At 35.9% G+C, this 14,183-nt stretch overlaps 1 protein-coding gene across 1 annotated transcript; it reads left to right on the forward strand.

The window, feature by feature from the left end:
• Nucleotides 1–690: 690 nt before the first annotated feature.
• Nucleotides 691–13,619, forward strand: LOC116712717 (L-threonine ammonia-lyase). The gene is made up of 11 exons (XM_032552538.1): nt 691–828; nt 4,084–4,405; nt 4,976–5,092; nt 5,172–5,413; nt 6,459–6,624; nt 7,762–7,861; nt 8,660–8,735; nt 8,901–9,026; nt 9,742–9,909; nt 9,994–10,051; nt 11,986–13,619. Exons 1-11 carry the CDS (start codon nt 713–715, stop codon nt 12,082–12,084), a joined length of 1,590 nt encoding a protein of 529 aa, XP_032408429.1. The 5' UTR covers nt 691–712; the 3' UTR covers nt 12,085–13,619.
• The last annotated feature ends 564 nt before the right edge of the window (nt 13,620–14,183 follow it).

A 14,183-nucleotide genomic window follows, 5' to 3' on the forward strand; every position in this document is an offset into this window, starting at 1 on the left:
TTAACTTGCAAGTAACTTTTCAGCAAAGATATAGGAGTTAATGAAAAAGTATTATTTCCACTGGCAGATTACTTCACTTATAACAAGACATTTTGTTCTACATTAAAAAAATATTTACATACAAAAAGCTCCTGTATATTTCTGAAAAGTTACTTCTAAGTTAATTTTGCATTATTTCAAGTGTACTAAGATATTTACACTAGAAACTGGACCAAAAATACTTAGTAAAATTTTGTGTTTTTGCAGTGTACATCTCCTGAAATCCACCAGATAAACTAAACTCTTTGTGTGTTGTTAAAGTTTCCCAAATTGATATTAGCTCTTTCCCTTCGATGCAGAAAGTCAAGAAAAAGGTTTTCCCCCTAAAATCTTTTTAATTTTCACTTTTCATTCCCACTCCATGGTTGTTTCTTGTGTGTGGTGTAGCTTCCAGTTCACCTGCCTGCAGATAAACTCTAATTCTCCATCTATCTCCTTAGACCGTCTGATTAGCATCGCGTCACAGAAAGGGGAAGTAATCCGCGCCCAGGAATAGAGCCACAGCTCTCCACAGCCGCCATGTGTCTGCAGGTAATCCGGTCTTAAATACCTCCGGGGCAGGCAGCTCGGGTTGGGCAGAAGCTCCAGTCAGTGTCCTGTTATCCCTCGGACACACAGCAGCCCAAGCAGGAGGGGGATTCGGTTTCCAGCGCTCGGAGTTTCCTCGGTCAGGATGAACTTTGCGGCCCAGTTATTCTACTCCGGCTACCTGAGCGAGCGACTGGAGCGTTTGTTTTCATCGAGGCCTGCAATTAAAGACAGCGAGGAGAATGACCCGTTCTGGGCGAGGTGGGACGTAGCAACCAGTAGAGACCCAGACCCCTGACCTGCTCCAAGCTAGCAACCAATCCAGCTCCAACTGCAGCATTAGCTGCATTTCTATCACAAATGCGTGCAAATCTTTGTAGCTGCGTTTTTATTGGCCATAAAATTAAAAGTATGAAAATAAATTTGTGTAATAGAAACACGCCAATTTCGAAAAAGTTCACGTTTTTCAATATATATATAAAAAGTTTTTGCTAAGACAAGGTGGTTTGTTAGCCATACAGAAACATTTTTTCCGTCAAACTAGTCACGTGATCAATAACCGGATGTTACTACTGGCAAAAACTACGAAAGGCAGACAAAAACGAAAGAAGAGCCTCCTAAGAGTCATTTAGTTATACTTTTAGTTCTGCACCCATGCAGGCTAAAGCCAACCAGTCAAGAAATTCAATTGGTGCCAAACCTCAACATTGCAAAACCACAAAATCTGACCAAGTATTTTTGTCTAGTTTTCAGTGCAAATATCTTACTACACTTGAAATCAGAGAAAAAGTAACTTTTCAGCAAGATATAGGAGCTTGTTTTAAGTAAATTTCATAACATTTATGAAGAAGTTCTAGTTATACCGGTAGATTATGGCATTTTCCCCATTTTATAAGTGAAATGTTAAGGTATCATTGACTTAAAGCAAGCTCCTTTATCTTGCTGAAAAGTTATGTGTTGTCTTATTTCAAGTGTAAAAGACATCTACATGAAAAACTAGACCAAAAACTGCTTGGTACGCTTCAAAAACACAAAGTCTTACTTATTTCTAGAGTAAATATCTTATTACACTTTAAATAAGACAAAACTAACTTAAAGTTACTATTCAGCAAGATATGGAGGCTTGTTTTAAGTAAATAATTCCTTAATATTGATTTTAAAAAATACTGGGCAGATAAATTAACTTATAACATGGAAAAAATATCTTCTTATAAGTTAAATAATCTGCCAATGAACCAGTTCTTTTTCATCAAAATTTAATTGTTTTAAGAAATCATTTACTTAAAACAAATGTCTGTATCTAGCTAAAAATGACTTTTAAGTTAGTTTTGTCTTATTTCAAGTGAACTAAGATATTAGCATGAGAAACTAGACCAAAGAATACTGAACATTAAATAAAGCACCGTCAGCAGTCAAGGTCTCCAGAAAAAGCTTCGTCATTCATCCAAATGAACTCTTTGAGGAAGACCTGTTAAAATGATAAAAGCCTGCTGGGTTAAATGCCTCCTTGACCCGCTTTCATCCTCAGTCGTTATTTTTTGGACCATTTGAAGCAGAATAAGCTCCTGCTTACCACTTCATCCCCTCTACTTCTCCTTTGAAGAGGTTCTTCAAGGTTGCCATGTTTTTCTTTTCCTTTCTTTGATGCTTTTTTTAAATTATTATTATTGAACGCTGCCCTTGATTCAAAGCTCGTCTAACGCAGGTGCAGCTTTGGACTTTTCTCTTATTCTCATTCAATATTATAAGGGCGCTCAGTTTTCAGTGGACTAAATATAACGGATGAAATGGGGCAGAGAGTGTAATGGATTCGTGAGACCAGGTGAAAGGTGAATGTGCTGCTTATAATAGATCACGGTGAAAGAAATAGAGCAGGATGTTTGTCTGCAGAGCGAGATTTATCCGAGAGAGCAGCTCCTCCTGGTGGCCATCTTGCAAAATAAAACCACATCCGCTAAATCCATTTTGATTTGTTTTAGTGCCTAAACACATTACTTAATGCATTATGGGTAATCCTTTATGTTGCAGAAGGCCTGCTCTATAAATTACGCTTCAGAGTGTGCATTAAAAAAGTAAATACCAGGTTTGTTTGGTGTCCTTTGATAAATGAGAGTATATATGGAGCAAAATTAAGCAATTCAGATTAATTGTGTCCATTTACCAAGCTGTTATAAATCAAACTATCTTCCCTTCTGCTCTAAATTGCCACTTAATTTACATCTCCCTTAAAAGAGCAACCGAACTAACCAATAAATCATAAGTAGACTTATTGATGTAATCAGTCACAGCCACTTAAAGCTGGATAGATGTGAAGGTTGAATCAGTTCAGCTCAGACTTGAAGGATTTATTATTCTGTCTACACTTTTACTGAGGTCAGTTATGTTTCTTATAACCCTGGAAATACCAGAAACTGTCATTTTAAAAGTGTTTATTGTGATAAAAGTGCTTTATTAAGAAGGTACAAGAATCAAACAGAAGTAAATGTGTGGCCATCTTGGATGTTGTCAGTTTAGAGATGAAATGTAAGGAAAACGTCTCGTAACGTTTTCAGATAAAGGTTTTTAAGCTAGGATGAGGTGGTTTTGTTTGGTTGCATCGAAATTAGTCACAAAATTGCATCACGAGTCATGTGATCAACAAACGGATGTTACTACAGGCAGAAAAGATGAAAAACACAACAGGAAATGGCGCGGCAATTAAATATCTTTAATCAATTTTTTTCCCCTCTTGGTTTCTATTCTAAAAAAGTTGCAAGCTTTAATTCTCAGAGAAAAATCATCTTATTAGCAGAACAAAGATGTAATTTTACCAGAAGAATATCTTAAAAATATGAGAAAAAATTTGCTTTAAAGAAAAAAAACTTGAATAATTAATTTTCTGTTATTTTTTGTGTTGGGGTTTTTATAAAATTACTTCTACATACCTCTAATACTACAACTTTATTATATTAAAACTTTATTCTCGTTTTATTTTGACTTTGTTGTCATATAACGATTATACTATTACTATGATTGTATTCTTGTTATTCTCATAACTGAAAAAATTATTTATAGCTTAGTTCAGCCATAGAATTGACGTGAATTCAAAGTCCAAAAAATAGATGCTGTAAAAAACGCTTGTGAAACAAAATGGCCGCCATGGGTGTGCTGACATCACTCTGAACTATGGATACCCAAGGAGTGCATTAGTGGAAAATTATCCATATTTTCCACATATGAAATCTAAAGAATAAAAAAAATCAATTAAATGATCAAATTAATTTATTGCCCAACCCTGATACCACCTATTACTAAGTTGAAATTGGTTGAAATTTGGTCTTTCAGAAGGCTAAGGAACCAAAACGTTTGACCAAATCAGAGGTCTGGAGATGGTCTTTGAACAATCTTAAGATATTTAGATTTGTCAAGCCTTTGGTTACAGATCTCCAGTAGAGGTTCCAATGGGTTTAGTATCTTCGGACAAGGACATTAGCACCTGAAAGTTATTCTCTATCCTTCATTTGTGTATTATTTCAGGGAGGAACTGCGTCTTGGCCCCAGTCTACCAGGAGGCTCCTCCAAACCCGTCTGTAATGGCGCCGTGGGCCGCCGGCCGACTCTCATTGAACCGGAGCGTCTCAAGGACTTTGGTGAGGAAGAACTTCTCAATGGAGATGTCAAGTACCACCAAACCAGCGTGGCTGGAACCCCTGAGATGAAGCTCATGGATCCCCCCAAAACCAGAAGAGTGAGTGAGTTCAGGATCATCCCCAAACCTCCGGCTCAGTTCCTACGATTTGAGGACATCAGCGCAGCAGCCTTCACGATCCAGTCAGCGATACAGAAGACACCTTGCACGGTATGCTGGTTGTGTGAATTTATGAGGAAAACAGAGAGTGTTGTGTATTTAGCTTTTAGGCAGCTAATTCAGTTGACATTCTGCCAGAGAAATCCATGTCAATGAGAGAAATTTGAGACAGAGCAGAATAGGGATATGAGAATTGAGCAACTTGCAATGAATTACATTGTTGGACTGAAGAGTGGGTCAAGGTTCATCCACTATGATGTAAGCAAGTTGTTTGTGGATGGTAAGTCAAGAACAAAACACTTGTCTTTTCCTGCAGCCATTGTACCGCAGTAAAACCAGCTGGCTGGGTTGCTAGGTAACGTATGGAACTCTGCTGGGGTTGCTAGGTTACAGGTGCTAATTTGTGACGTTACATTTGGAAGGTTTTTAAAGTGGCTTATTTTCCAGACGCCAAAAATGTCTCTGTGTTTTTGTTTTTTTAAATGCTTGGTCTTTATTTTAGAAGCAAATGGAAGAAGAAAGATGTGAATTTTCCATAATAGGTCCCCTTTCATATCTAGTTTGAACAGAAAACAACAGCCAGTGAGCATTTAACAGATGATGCTGCTTGTTTGTGCGCAGTATTCCAGACTGTCCAAGCAGTACGGGATGGAGATCTTCCTGAAGAAGGAGCATCTTCACTACACCGGCTCTGTGAAGGAGAGAGGAGTGCTGTACCTGCTCACCTCCCTCACACAGGTAAATACAAGACCTCTTTCTGTTCTGATCATTTGTGAATCAGGGTGACGATGATAACCGTGAGTTTGTCTCCTCCCAGGAGCAGCAGAGGAAAGGTGTGATCGTGGCCACCGACTGTAACTTCTCCATGGCCGTGGCTCACCATGCGGCCGAGCTGAAGATACCGGTGTTTGCCATCATGCCATCAAGCTGCTCTTCTCCACGCCTGCGTACCTACAGAGACTACGGCGCCATGGTCATCTCGTACGGCGGCACCAGCCACGACTCCCAGAACCACGCCCGCCATCTGGCCAAAGAGAACGGATACCTCTACCTGGAAGAGTCAGTCTCATTTTAAGACTTGTAATGTCAGATTTCAGATATGCTGGTAAAGCATGAGGACGAGACTGAAGCAATTAATCAGATTAATCGATGACTGAAATAATGGTCAACTAATTTAGTAATCGATTAATCATTAAATGGAGTAAACAGTGTAACAAACTGCACAGCATGGTGATGGCAGCACCATACTGTGTGACTGTTTTGATCTATTCAGATATTAGGGCTGAAACGATTCATCGAATTAATTGTGATTAATTGTGATTAATAGTGATTAATAGTGATTAATAGTGATTAATCGATTACTGAAACAATCATTAACTAAATTAATTAAATTCAAGTTTCTTTGTATAACAGCACATTTCAGCAACAAGGCAGTTCAAAGTGCTTTACATCATAAAAATATGATACAATCAATTATGAATCAAACATTAAACATTACATTTTGTGAAATATAATCAAAATCATCAATGCACATCAAAAATAGTAATAGATTAATCATTAACTGGAGGATATGGTCTAAAAATGCCACTTTGTGAAAGAACATTACACTTAGAGCAATAAATAAGTCAAAGATTTTTTTTTAAAACTTCATCTATAAATATGTTTTACCAAGAACTTCTCAAGTGGCAGCTTTAGCTTCAATTGGTTCCAATTCTGTAATAAAAATAAATAATCTCATATTAAGCAACTTTTGCTGTTCAAATATTCTAAAAATAAAAAACATCAACAAATAAATCCTAAACTGTAATAATGTTAAGTTAGGCAGAAATGGCTGAACTTTCTACATCCTTTGCTACAAATAAAAGGAATGCCATGCTGTAGGCAATAAAATAAATTTTTCTTATTTTAGAACAGAATTTAATTATTTGTTTATGTGTATTTATAATATTGTACAAAATAACTTTAGTGTTTAAATGAAAAATATGCAGAATGTGTCAATATTCTGAAGTCCGATTTCTGGCTTAATCATCAGAATAATTGATTACTAATATAATCGCTAGTTGCAGCCTTACATGAGCACATCTAAGCCTCTCCTTGTTTCCAGAGATGAGAGTGCAGCGTACCTAGCAGGACTGGGAACTGTGGGCATGGAGATCTTTGACCAGATTCCCAAAGTGGATGCAGTGGTTATTCCTGCAGCAGGACAGTATGGACTTCTGGCCAGCACCGCCGCAGCCCTCAAATACCTCAACTCGCAGATTCTCGTCATAGTAAGTACACATAAACGGTACTAAATGATGATAATAAAGGTTTTTCTTGTGCTGATTACGCACTGATTTATGTTACATGGAGAAGTTATCAATAGTTCATAATGTGACAAACATTTTCTAGAAGCTGCGGGTTACTTTCCAGATCAGGGATGTCCAAACTTTTGGTCACATGGGCCAAAATTGTCAAGTCAAACATATTTGTGGGCCAGAAATAAAATAAAATCAAGCAAAGAAGGTAGTGAATTTTGTCAACAAAATGATTAACAAACAACATAATTAGCAAAATGGACGTTTTTCATCACATATGCCAAATTTAAAAAGGATATTTTGCACGTTTGCTGTACAGTTTACTTTATCAAACCAAAATATTAATAAGTATTTTTGTTCAGTTTTTAGTGCAAATATCTCAGTTTACTTGAAATAGGACAGTAACATTTCAGTAAGATATAGGAGCTTGTTTTAAGTCAGTAATTATTGAGTATTGATTAATTAAACTGGAAGATTATTTCACTTGTAACAAGACATTTTTCCTTGTTATAAGTGAAATAATCTGCAAGTGGAACTAGAACGTTTTCATGAAAATTATTGACTTAAAACAAGCTCATATATCTAGCTGAACCATTACTTTCAAGCTAGTTTTGTCCTATTTTAAGTGTAATGAGATATTTGCACTAGAGACTAGACAAAAATCAGGTAAGATTTTGTGTTTTTGCAGTGTACAGTTTGCTTTCCAGAGCATAAAAATTTGTTTCCAGATTTAACTTTTGCAGGTTTCTTTGATAGAAAATACAGTTTATTTTCGCACAAGTGAAACTTTACCTTCAGTAACTTTTACATGTCACTTTCTGTGAACATAAACAAAATAAAAAACTAACTTTTTGAAAAAGTAGCCAGTTATTCACAATGCAAAGCTCTAAAATAGAAAAGAAAACTCAATTTGCTATTGTAAATAGTAAAGCTTTCACAGTGCCTTCAATGGGAACATTAATGTGAAAACCACTTATTAAATCAAACACATCCCCAGGAGATTCTGGGTTGATAGGAATTAGAAAGTATTGTTTTCTAACCACACTGGATATCATTATCTTTAAATACTTATGTACATTTAAATATTAAAAGTTGAACTTTCCTTAACAGGGAGTTGAACCAGAAGGTTTCCCTCTCCTGCTACAATCTCTGAAAACAGACGGCCCGATCAAAAACCTGCACAGCAACCCGAATAAGAAGCTGTATGGAGGTGAGAAGCAAATGGTTCTTTGCTGATGTGCTTTGATGCAAAACCCGTCAAACTTTCAAGTGCCGTTTATAAAGTTACACATTCAAAAACTAACAGCATTAATTTGGGTTTTTTAGCCTGTCATGAGAGAAAAAATGGGTTCATTTTCCAAAGTCACAATTCACCATGTCGTTTATTTACAACTAAATATTTATTTTACTGCTAAATAGTTAGCAGTAAAATAAATATTTAGTTACCAAATTGAATATTTCGCTCAAAATTAAATATTTAGCTCAAAATTAAATATTTAGTTAGCACAATAAATATTTAGTTTCAAACTGAATGTTTAGTTCCAAAGGAAATATTTAGTTAGCAAGATAAATGTTTAACTTTAAACTAAATATTTCAGGCACTAAAACTTAATATTTGGCATTAAACAAAATATTAAGCTGGCAAGTTACATATTTACCTCCAAACAAAACATTAATTACCAATCTAATTATTTAGCTTCAAGTAAATGTGCATATTGGCTAAATATTTACCTCTGAGTTAAATATTTAGTTTAAAGTTGAGATATTTATAAATTTTATGGTGAAAATAATGACTTTGAAAAAGAAATTTTTATTATTGTCTAAATAGTAAAATATTTCTGATGATTTTTGACAGTGTAACTTTACAAGCTGTACCCTAAACCGTTATCTATGCAGGTAGTCACACTGATAATGATGAAATCGGTTAACTTTCTGTTCACATGTTGGTAGAACACAATAAATAAATGTCTTTTCTTGCTAGTTTTTATGGTTTTATTTCTCTTTTCAGATTTTAACGAGGGTTCGCTTGGTGCAAATACCTTCCGTCTGTCCAAGAAACTGATAAACAAAGTTGTTCCTGTCAGGTACTGCAACTCCACAACAAATCCACACCATGATACCAAAAAAAAAACTCTTATTATTGCAGAAGTGAGACGAACAACGTTGTATCTCCAGAATAATCTCACCAGTGTGATCGTTAATCCTTGGTGAATTCAGTGTGTGAATTTTGATTTCTGTTTTGTTGTCAGTGAGGAAGACTCTCTGGTGGCGATGCTGCGATTTCAGGAGGTGGAGCACTCCACAGTGGACACAGTGGGAGCCATGGGACTGGCTGCCATATTGGCAGGGCAGCTTCCAGAACTAAGAGGGAAAAAGTGGGTCAGATATTTTAACGTTGTCGTAGTTCAGTAGCTGGTTTCAGTCTAAACTCTGAGGTTTGACCCAGTTGCCACCCTGGAGCGTTGACATTATCACAGCTGGGTAGTTACTAGTTACATGTACTTAAGTAACTTTTTTTTTTCTTCATATATTTACTTTTAGGAGTATTTGTCCTTTTTACTTTTACTTCAGTAATTTCATTATGAAGTATTTCTACTCTTACTTGAGTAAAATTTCTGGATTTTCTATCCACTGACTGAAAAATAAACATGTTTTAACCAAAAATTCACCAGACAGACACACAGCTGCAGTTTCTGTTAAAGCTTTTTGTTGAGAGAAACTGATTTGGAAAATTTTCTTTTGCCTGATTTTTATTATTCTTTTGTTATTTATATAAATTATTGTCATTTAATTTATGACAATAAATTAAAATACCAAAATTTCCATTTAACTGTATATTTTGTTCTGTCTGATGATGTAATTTTTAAATATTAAATCATTGATAATTCGATCGGTTACTCAGTACTTGAGTAGACTTTCTACCAAATACTTTTTACTCTTACTTGAGTAATTTCTTGCGACTTTTTACTTCTAGAGTAAAAATATGTTGAAGTAGAGCTACTGCTACTTGAGTACAGTTTTTGTGTACTCTGCCCATGTATAGACATCACTGGCCACCATTATGGCTCATGCTAACCGTTTCTGCTGCAGGGTGGTTGTTGTGGTGAGCAGCGCCAACATGGAGCCGGACCTGGTGAGGCAGTGCGTGGACCGGGCTCTGGTGCTGGACGACCGGGTCAGTAAATTCTCTGTGCAGCTGGGAGAATGGCCAGGAGACATGGCCAAACTGCTGGACGTCCTGTCCAGAGAGGACGTCAGGTAAAGACAGGTTCAGACTTAATCTGTTCCCATTTTGGTGCCAGACGCTTTCTTTAACTCTGCGTGTTTTTGTTCTCCTCCCAGACTGCTGGATGTCTGCCATCGCAGACACAGTGACAAGTCAGACGTCTTCAAAGCAAAGGTAGGCGGGTGATTTGTCCTTTTCTGTCCTTTTTCATGATTTCATTAGTCATAGAGTCTTCAGTCAGAGGCTTCTTCAGAGATACTGCAGATAGGGCAAATTTTGCTAGATGATAAATTGAAGTCATTGCGATAAACAATAATATTGTTGTTTAGGAAACCATTTTCAAGTAATATAATAGTTGAGGACACACTCTCAAAGATCAACAAACCTCAAATTCTAACAAACATTTAATACCAGGATGTTTTAAATATCCAAAGTAAATAAACAAAACCAAAACAACAAATCAAATTAATTATGAAGTCCTTAAAAAAGGGGGATAGTTGAGACCAAAGCACCAGACTGAAGACTTTTATCATCCAGTTTTTGGTAAAAAAAAAAGAGAGAAAAACAAAAAATCCTGCAAATGGAAATTATTGAGCTCGTTTTAATTTGTCATGTAATTAATTGAATTATTAGTTATTGCAAAGGCATAACTTTAATACTGATCACTACAGGAGATCCATCAGCATCTACAACTCCATTTAATTTCCCAAGTATTTTAGAATTGAGTTGTGAATAATGAGGAAACATTCATCCATTATTTTACAAACCATAAAACCAAACAATTTTAACAAGTTTTATTTTTTCACCAATTCGTAGAGGTTGGCGATACAGACTTCAAGTTTTATCAAAGTATTTTGTGGTGCTAATATGATAACAAAAACTATTTATTAGTTCTTTTTCAGGTAACTGTATGACTTTCACAGCAAACAGAAATAAATTTCTAGAAAAACATTCCCATTTGTAATGTGAAGTGTGATTTCTATCACTAAGCTGATCACAGTATCTACATTTAAATTACTTTTTATTAGTACTTAAATTGAACAAACAGTGGAGAAAATAGTAAAAACAACAAATGTGGATACTTTTGGGCGGTTTAAACATTATTATTTGACAACAATAAATTTAATAACTTTATTTTCAGTAATAAGGATAGAATTTAAATCACTTTCTTTAAAAACACTTGCTAGATTTACTGAAGTTTAATAAAAAAAATAAAAGCTGATTTGAGTGCAGCAAATGTGGCTTTTCAGGAAAAGTCTCTGGATAAATGTGTTTTTACTGTTTCTATTATAAATGTGCGTAAAACTTTATCAATATTCCTCTATTGGCAAAAAACACTCAATTTGACAATTGAGGTGTTTTGATTAAATAAGAAATGCAATTAAAATCTTGTGAATATTTCTGTTCATGTGATAAGTCAATATGTATATACCACTTCCTGTCCTCGTCTTGTTCATGGTTCTTGCCAGTAGTAACGTCCGGTTGTTGGTCATGTGACTCGTGTGATGTGAAAAAAGTGTTTCCATCGCAGTTTTGTGAAATAAACAAATTTTGATACAGCAGAAAAACCACCTGATGCTATCGCAAAAACTTTTTAGCGGAAAAATGTGAGTTGTTCTTTTTTTAAATTGGCTTGTTTCCATTAAGAGAATTCATTTTGAAAAGATAAATAATTCGTAAGAAAATTATGTTGCTGGTCATTTTAAAACTCTCTGTCTGCATCTATTGGCTAAATTTGTATCAGTTTTCCAACTGCTGTTTTGAATTGCACACAAAATAACTTTAAGGCCACAAATGGCCTGCTGGCCACACTTTGGACACCCCTGAAATAAAGTTTTACCAAATTTACTAATTTCCCAGGATCTAGCCATGTTCAAATCCTCAGGCCACACATAACACTTTTTCCTGGACTCGGTTCCTAATCTCCCTAATTCTGATTAGAAACAAGCTGAAAAGTCTCTTAATCTCTGGCCTCGTCATTGTTGCTTCTTCGGCCCGGACTAATTGTTGCGTTGTTTGCCAACCGGCTGTGTCAAAAGGTGAAAGGTCTGGGCTGATTAGCAGGCGACCCCATAGCTCTGAAGCGTACGTGTTTGTTGTGTTGACAGGTGGAGTGCGTGGTGGAAACCAGGGATAAGACGCAAAGCACTCAGCTGCGCAAGACGCTGAACGAGCGCTACCCTTCGATATGCTGGCTGGACCGGTGATCGAAACAAAACGAGACAAGAGGAAAGAAGGTGGAGTGGAAATAAATTTGGAAGGGATTCCCAACACATCCTTCAGTAGGACAATAACCAACCAATAACCAATCTCTGGATTTAGCTCATAACAGAATAAAACACTCTGAATTAGCTGCAGGTTGGATGGTGTGGTTAGTTTCAAGATCATTTCCCGTTAACATTATACAAGAAAAGACTAAAAGTAGGGGTGCACAGATTGCAGTTTCTTTAAAAAGCCAGACCTGCCGATTCTAATTTTGGCCGATACCTGGCTTTTTTTTTTTGTCTGAAATGTCGCCAACTGTTGACCCTTTGCACGTGACGTCACGCTGTTCAGCACTCCACTCGCTCCGCCATGATGGGCGTCAAAACAACCAATGCGCTCCTTTAAAGCTAGTCAAAATAACAAACATGTGGTAGCTTAATATCTCTCCTATTTAGTTGATTTCATCTTAAAGGGTGCTGCACAAACAGACGAGGATAGAAACTAAACTTGTCATTTTATTACATAACTTTTAACGAGGAAACGACTGTCAGCTGTTAATGATTGTCAGCCATCAGAACAAATCTGCTGCAAATTACGTTTTACAAAGTAATTACATCAACGTTCACATACTTTGGATGTATAATTAGAAAGATATCAAATATTGCTTTATGGAGAAGGTGCGTGTTCAACCGTAACCATGGAGACAATACCGCACAGTCATGTAGCCTAGCATGTATGGGGGAAAAACTAGTTAGCATCTCGTCTGTTGTACGTTTTTAAGGCTGCTCAGGTGTAAGGGGCAACGTTTTTTATGACATAATGATACAAATCATGTGGTGTGAATTCAGGCAAAGTCGGTCAGGAGGAATGGGTCGGTTTCGTTCACAGACAAATTAGCTCGACTCGAACAAGTAGAAATCATGAATAAACTGGCAAAAACATTTTCCGTCACTCTGTTCATCACTCCCCTCCCTCATTTCCGACGTCCATCATGGCGCCTCGAAGGATTAAGTGACGTAGTGACAAACGGTCAGGACAGCGGTTGATTTTAGACCTTTGCTGAGGTATAAGATCGTCTTCATGTCCAAGTATCGGCCGGTCTCCCAAAATTAAGGACATCGGCGCAGATAAATTGGTGCACCCCCTAAATAAAAGTAAATATTTTCAGAGTATATATATTTTTAAGAAGCTGTACATACTTCTGTATTTATACATCCTACTGTAGAAGTGTCCGAGAGAGACAACAAAAGCGAACAAATGATTTTGTTTTGTTTCTGTGCAGATTTTATGAAAGGAAAAAAGGACAGAAATGTGTTTGCTGTGTAATTTCTTAAGAGAAAACGTGAGTGAGAATGGCTTGGTGAGTTGGTTCTGACGGTGCCTGGGCTGCTTAAGACCAGCTAAAGTTCTTTAAGCAGAGGGCAATGTGAAAACCTGTGCTGCTGTTGCTTTGAGACGTAAAACCTGAGGTTGAGCAATGCACTGTCCTGCTAAAGAAGCTAAAATAAAACTGGTGAATATTCAAACAATTTCAAAAGGATTCTTTGTTTGGTTTTCTGATGTTTATTTTTAAAAAGTGACTGAATCTGGGATTCTATGACAGGTAGAAACATTAAAAAAACACATATTTACTCCATTATTAGTTACTGTCTCTAACTACCAGAGGTATAACATCCATCACTTAATTTAAAAAAATAAAATAAAAAAATAAAGAAAAATTAAATGTTAATTTTTTTAGCATTTGAACACTAAAGAAAAATGTATTCCTACATAAAACATTGCATTTATACGACCATGAAAATAGTATTTTAATAATTACAAGAATAAAGGCATGTTATTGAAACTTTTTTTTACAATATTATGACTTTATTCATCTATTATTTTGACTCTAAGATTGATTTTATTCATGTATTATTTTAACTTTATTCTCGTATGATTTCATCCTCTTAATATTGACTATTTTTATTTTAATTTTTATCCTTTTGTGTATGGCCATCTGTTGTACATTTATTGCTTTCCAAATATTAGAGAGAAATTTATTTTAAGTCATATTTGATAAACATATATAATTTTTATAACAGCTGAAGCTAACATAGTTATT

This window comes from Xiphophorus hellerii, chromosome 22, assembly GCF_003331165.1.
Source record: "Xiphophorus hellerii strain 12219 chromosome 22, Xiphophorus_hellerii-4.1, whole genome shotgun sequence".
NCBI lineage: Eukaryota > Metazoa > Chordata > Actinopteri > Cyprinodontiformes > Poeciliidae > Xiphophorus > Xiphophorus hellerii.

Excerpts from the sequence above, each read along its gene's own strand:
- LOC116712717 (XM_032552538.1), top strand. The coding sequence starts at position 713 with ATGAACTTTGCGGCCCAGTTATTCTACTCCGGCTACCTGAGCGAGCGA. Across the intron at positions 8,736-8,900 it reads AACAAAGTTGTTCCTGTCAG|TGAGGAAGACTCTCTGGTGG; the intron begins GTACTGCAACTC and ends TTTTGTTGTCAG. Across the intron at positions 10,052-11,985 it reads CAGACGTCTTCAAAGCAAAG|GTGGAGTGCGTGGTGGAAAC; the intron begins GTAGGCGGGTGA and ends TTGTGTTGACAG.